General features: G+C 45.3%; 1 protein-coding gene across 1 annotated transcript; it reads left to right on the forward strand.

The window, feature by feature from the left end:
• The first annotated feature begins 244 nt into the window (after positions 1 to 244).
• Positions 245 to 6,081, forward strand: LOC124677510 (organelle RRM domain-containing protein 2, mitochondrial-like). Its single transcript, XM_047213494.1, has 4 exons — positions 245 to 410; positions 4,723 to 4,791; positions 4,865 to 4,971; positions 5,449 to 6,081. Exons 1-4 carry the CDS (start codon positions 275 to 277, stop codon positions 5,554 to 5,556), a joined length of 420 nt encoding a protein of 139 aa, XP_047069450.1. The 5' UTR covers positions 245 to 274; the 3' UTR covers positions 5,557 to 6,081.
• Positions 6,082 to 6,352: the final 271 nt, after the last annotated feature.

Consider the following 6,352-nt stretch of genomic DNA (forward strand, 5'->3'; position numbering starts at 1 on the left):
GTTACCAAGGATCGCTCGAATTTGGTCCACACGATTCAGTAAAGCATCCTCGATAGTAGTATCTCACCAAAAAAAAAAGTGTGGATCTTTTTTGAGCAGGAAAAAAACCTGTGAATGGATGAAAATGGATTTGCTGGGCCAGGAACCCTCCGAATTGCTCGGCCCATCCAAACTGGCCTCAAAACTACCTGGGAACAAGCGCAAACCCTTCCGTCGCAAACAAGTGAAGCCTCCGCCCGTAGCGCCGCTCTCGCCACCGACTCATCGATACACCATGGCGGCGGTCGCTGCTCGCGCTGGAGCTGCTCGCGCCGGGTTCCGGCGGATGTTCGCCGTCTCTGCCTTCTCTCCCCCGCCTGCACCGGCCGCTCGCCCCACTGCGGAGCCCTGCAACAACCTCTTCGTCTCAGGCAACTCCTCCTCTCCACTTTCCCCTTCTTATTCTTTCGCTGTAAAATCCGTTTCATAGTGTTTCTTCCTTTGTGTTCTGGATCCGAGGCTTGTGCCGATATTAACTACCTGTCGTCGGATGTCTGGAAAATTTATTACCTTCTTTACTAAGAGCCGTTTGGCACTATATTTTTCTATTTTAAGAGAGCTTGGGTAAATTGAAATATAGACCATTGCTAATTACCAGCTACTTTAGCTAATTTTCAATTCGGCATCATTCAGAGTTTTTGCCTGTCCGATCTGCTCAATCTTGCAAGCATCAGGATGACTTTTTTGGGTCACTTTCTGGTCTTTACACAATACTAACAATGAAAACCTGACTGCTACTGAATTGGGAATCTGCTAGAAGCGAAATAGAAAAGTTACTATGAAAGGAAATACCGTATTCTGTTTTACTACGAGGAAAAAATGCATTATATCCGCTAACAGAGTGCAGGGTTAACTGGTTAGTCATCAAGGACATCAACACAACAGTAAACAAATGAGCAGCTTTTAAACTGAAAATATAGGTGTAGGGCAAACAAAGGGAGCTTGTTGAGATTAATTGTCTGACTACCTCCAGAACTATTATACGGGTCATTTTACACAAGGATAAATAATCCGAGTGCACTCTGGTTTATATTTCGAACTACTAGAATACCGATGATCCTCGTAATTCCAGATTACGTTAAAATTAATTCACATGTGGAATTAATCATCCGCTGTTTCTATACTAGTTGGCATATAAGGTAAGAACCAATAGATAGATTCTGTTGGCCAGCTAATGGCATGTGCCTCCACTACCAGAATCAGTTTTACATGATTGTAGCACATAGGTTGGATCGCTGTTGTATCCATGGATTACGAGTCGACGAGTTGATCTGGGGTAGCGACTCATAGACTAGCCGTAACTAGTCACGACTCATCTCGAGCAATAGGTACTATAAAATACCATAGTATATAACTGCTAATAGTCTAGTACTAGTATGTTAATTTGTAATACAAAAGAAGGCTGGGAACTGGGGAGTGGGGGAAAACCCTGTGCAATTTCATACTGGCCAAGGATTTTCTCTTCTCCCTGAACCAGCTGCCTAGAAAAGATAAAAACTGGCAGCAACCGGTTAAGAAAACCAGCAACAGCACCCGGTGAAGGAGAGCTGGGAGGGGCCTAGGAGCAGCAGCAGACGGCGGAGTAGGAGAGCAGAAAGAGCAGAAGCTGCTGGCACAGGAGCATAACAGAAATCAAGGGAGGAGCCTGGGAGCCACGGCAGCCGGCAGGAACAGGCGGTGGAGCCGGCTGGCAGGCTTCCGGTGGTGTTGGCCAAGGGATAGAATTTTGGTCAGGACTCGATTTGGTTTCGCGGGAGAAAACTGGGCAAGCCAATATTATAAAAATTATGGTCACTCGCTAGACTCATTAGGCTTTACCAGTTGACTGGGTCACTCGGCTCGGCCCATGAGTTGAGTTGACCTCCGAGTAACTACTTGTCGACTAGTCACATGACTCGTAATCCTTGATTGTATCAGATGTAGCCCGGGTGCCTAGCGGCATGTTCTCATGTAATCTTGTATAAATACCCATACACTTTAATGAATGTAACTTGTCAGAGTTACATAATCAACTTTGGTATACCATAAAATAGGATATCGATCCTCGCCTCCCTTAGCCATATCAAATCCCCAGCCAGCATGAGTGACACCTTGACTGCCTCCACCACTCTATTGGCAACAAACTCTACTGGTTTCCTGCAGTTGCATCCCTCCCAAATGGTAGTGGCACCAATGGTGCAAATAGTGTACTGCTCATCCCATCAGCGAAACACCTCTACATCCTCCCCATGAACATTAATTTCTCGTTCATGTGTGCTGTATTGTTGTGTCATATCACCGATGGTCCTTCTGTGAAAGGTCATGTGCTTCAGTACTACACGAGTTCGAGCTTCAAGGAGCTGTGAGCTTTCATTTTTCTTAACCTTTGTTGAATCTTGACATATATTTGATCCGTACATGTGTATTTTATTGTTTACAGTTGGAGTAAATAGTTTGGTACTGTTCAAAAGACATGGTTCTCCCTTTTCATTCTCTTTGGAAATACTTTTTTGGGGGTTAAGGGAAAATTGATATAGTGTAAGTGTCTAATTGATCACCTACCTGGTATTTTAGCTGTGTCCTAAAAAACTGTTGTTCTTTTTATACCACAGTTAAACCAGAAAGAATCATGTATTTTCTCAAATATATACACTGTCTTCTTAATTGATTTTACAAAAAGAAAAATCTGTCAAGTTTTGGCACTCTGCTTGATTCTGTTCACTTCAGCTCTATATCCTGTGTACTAATGTAACTACTGAACATCCATTGTAGAAAAGGCAAAAGGTTGGAAAGAAGTTCATATAACCCCCATAAGTATCATAGTCTGGATGCAGCACCCCCTTATGTTTAAAGTGGCACACATAACCCCCCTAACTATCAAAAACCAGGCAATTGACCCCCTGACCCCTTCTAAGCTTTTTTGCTGGCCGGTTTTGTTGACGTGGACCTGGTTTTAGGCCATGTCATGCCATGCACCTTAAAGTTGTTATGGTTCTTTGGTCCTCACATGCCATGCCATTGCCATGCCGTGCACCGTCTAGTGGAGGAACGCCAGAACCAAAAGGGCGCAAGTCAGGCACGCGACACCGCACCCGGCAAGAGCTCCGGCGAGCCAGTCGCTACCGTACGGCACGAGCTCGTGCACCACGGCGCCCCCTCTTGGAAGGCCCGACGAGCGTGATCAGAACAGGATGCCTCGCCCTCCTGATGGCTTCCCCCGGGCGAGCAAACACTGCCACCAAAAGTTGGAGTTCGCATGCAGCTTTCTCCGGACAATGCCGTTCCAAGTACCGATCTCAACCGTTGCTTGCTCTCAGGGAGCCTGGTGGACACACACACGTAACCTGTTCGACGAAATGCAATAAGAACAGAGCAGATGTAGCTCATAGTGGTGGATGTGCCGGTGTTGATCAGGGGTGAGGACTGGAAGGAGCATGGGCGTCTCATTGGTTATAGGGCTGGAGGAGCAGAGGGCATGGCGCGTGGCAGCCCCGACCACAACTACAGCGTCGATGGCGTCTTGCCGACCTTTGTTGGAGATAAGCGTGGTGTGGTACGCAGGGGCGGAGCTGGAGGAACTTTATCCCTGATGCATCTCCAAGCTTGTAGTCTTTGCTAGCTGGATTTATGCCTCCCTGATGCACATTTTCCTTCCTAACCTGATGCAATACTCTCATTTAACTCACAAGTACTAGTAAATTTTTTTTTGGACCCTGATGCATGTGCATCAGGGTAAGCCTAAAGAGCTCCGCCCCTGGTGGTACGTGTGTGCCGTTCTCCGTAGGTACCTAATCAATCTAGCAAGTTGCATACGTGAAGCTAGCTAGCACGTTTCGATCAAGCATTCAAGCTAATTGATCGTGCTGCTTGCTTGGAGTATGGATTTCGATCAAACCGGAGCTGTGGAGCCTGGGCTGATGGATCCCGTGCCCGCTTCCACCTGCTGCCAGCCGTTGGTGTGGCCGTGTGCCCCGTGCGTGCGTGCGCCCGCGCGTGGCTTCCACGTGAAGACGCATCTTTACTCGATGGTTTGGAGCTGTGCTCTCGGCGGTACTTCGGCAACACAGTGGTCCGCCGTCCGCACATCGGTATCGGCCATGGTGGCCGGTCGTCCACTCTGCTCATATAGGAACTACAACGTGAGGAGAGATGGTTCTGGTCTGCTAAACAGGCATTGTGGCGCTACATCAGGACGACGTGGCATCCACATCTGTAATACCAGTCAACAAAACTGGTTTTGACTCAGCAAAACAGCTTTCACTAGGCCTGAGGGGGTGTTTTGCCTGGTTTTTGATAGTTAGGGGGGTTAAGTGTGCTAGTTTAAACTTGAGGGGGTGCTGCGTCCAATCTCGGATACATGTGGGGGTTATATGAACTTCTTTCCAAAAGGTTGTGTCTTATGGGTTGTTATATATCCTATAGTTCAACTTCTGGGATGCCAATAGTTCATTTGGTTTGGATGCCAATGATTCATCCTTTTTTTTTATAAAAAGTAAGTTAATGCCACTGATATATGAACTTCCTCTGTAGTTTTGGTGGTGTTTTGAATTTTTTTCTTCTCCATGTAGTTGGCGTGATGAAAATATCACTATAACAAGCATGATCATGTTTTACATATATAGTTGTACATTGTATCAAAACATATGGTGCTGCAAAGTTGTATTGATTTCTTTTAAATATTATTAAACAAGTGTACCTATGCAGGTTTGAACAAGCGCACGACAACTGACGGACTCAGGGAAGCCTTCTCGAAATTTGGTCAGGTTACTGAAGGTAAGTGATTCTAGCCTCTGTAATTCATTACTCTTTGTACTACTACTGAATCCTTTTGTAACTATGTTTGCAGCAAGAGTCATCACTGATAGAATATCAGGATACTCTAGAGGATTTGGCTTTGTTAAATATGCAACTGTAGAAGAAGCTGGTGAGGGCATCAAAGGAATGGATGGAAAGGTGAGTGCTTCTATTAATCGGGGTAATTCAACCTGGATTCGTATTCAGGTGTGTGGTGTGCGGTTGTGCCGGTTTCCCTTAATTAACCATGCCTGTATGGTCCTCGGGTCTGGTTTCCCTTATTATCTGGACCATTCCCCCCCCCCCCCTCCCGGTCTTCTTATAATGCAATGCGGGAGCTCCCTGCCCTCTGACGAGGTTCCGTCGAAATTTACTACCTGGATGTTCATGATAATCCATGGTGTAGTAACGTATGTTCTTCTTTTGAAGATGTAACATATGGATAATTGTGGCCTGATGGAAACATTCAAAGGTGTATCAATGTTCTCATGGAAACTCGGAAATAGCAGATTAGTTATTTGTTGATGTTTTTTTTGCTTATCTCGTTCTAGGTGATACTAAACATTGTCTACACTGTAGCTTAGCAACTGACTTCGTTTTATCTGCTGTTGACGTTAGTCCATTTTTTTTGTGCAGTTCCTGGATGGTTGGGTGATATTTGCGGAGTACGCCAAGGAGAGACAAGCCCAGCAGCCGCCCCAATCAGCTGGGACACCATCATCTGGATACCAGTACTCAAGATAGTTCTCTCGATCACAAATTGCGTGTCCTCAATTTATGCTACCAATTGGAAGTCACTTTCCAATAAATTGTTGAGGAAGAGATAAAATTAAAATATATTGTGTCGTGTCGCTTGAACTATTCCACTACTAGTTACAGAAGTGTGGTCACTTGTGTACTTTGCTGTTGCCTGCTGGGTACTGCTACCTTGTGTAACATCCGGCACTAACTATAATTTAAATTTAGTTGCAGATATGTTCAGTGCGTTGTTGAGTTGCATTCAGGCTTTGTACCATTTGTAGAGAAGACCTGCATGTACCTGTTGTCTGTGCAGCCGTGTGGTTGGACTTAGAAGATAAATAGCTTTCCAAAACATATACTGCATTTGGGAACGGTTGACGACTTGTCATATATCATGGCTCGTCGTAGGTGGCAACATGGAAGAAGTATGTATCTCTGATGTAAAGTTAGCTGTTGTGCAGGGGTTCTATGGTTCGTATACGAAGGTTGTTGTACCTAATAAACTTAGACATATATGTGTTTTGACTAGGTCCAGTCGCTTTGATTTCGAGAGGCAACGAAGGGAGTCTCAGCTAGATAGCGGCTTTGATTGCCTCGAGACTTCCTTTCATTCAGTGAGAAAAGTGCTCAACTTTTGAATCCGATCAAAGATAAGGTCACCTTAAAGCTCCCTTTCGCTTGACGCCATGCACATTAGATCCAGCATTCGTCTCCAGTCAGGACATTCGTCTCCAGTCGGCTGCATCTAGAATAGGTATATGCCATACAGTGCGTAATCATACAGATAACATGTAGAGGA

Source organism: Lolium rigidum, chromosome 7 (assembly GCF_022539505.1).
Source record: "Lolium rigidum isolate FL_2022 chromosome 7, APGP_CSIRO_Lrig_0.1, whole genome shotgun sequence".
Lineage (NCBI taxonomy): Eukaryota > Viridiplantae > Streptophyta > Magnoliopsida > Poales > Poaceae > Lolium > Lolium rigidum.

Excerpts from the sequence above, each read along its gene's own strand:
- LOC124677510 (XM_047213494.1), top strand. The coding sequence starts at position 275 with ATGGCGGCGGTCGCTGCTCGCGCTGGAGCTGCTCGCGCCGGGTTCCGG. Across the intron at positions 411-4,722 it reads CAACAACCTCTTCGTCTCAG|GTTTGAACAAGCGCACGACA; the intron begins GCAACTCCTCCT and ends GTACCTATGCAG. Across the intron at positions 4,972-5,448 it reads TCAAAGGAATGGATGGAAAG|TTCCTGGATGGTTGGGTGAT; the intron begins GTGAGTGCTTCT and ends TTTTTTGTGCAG.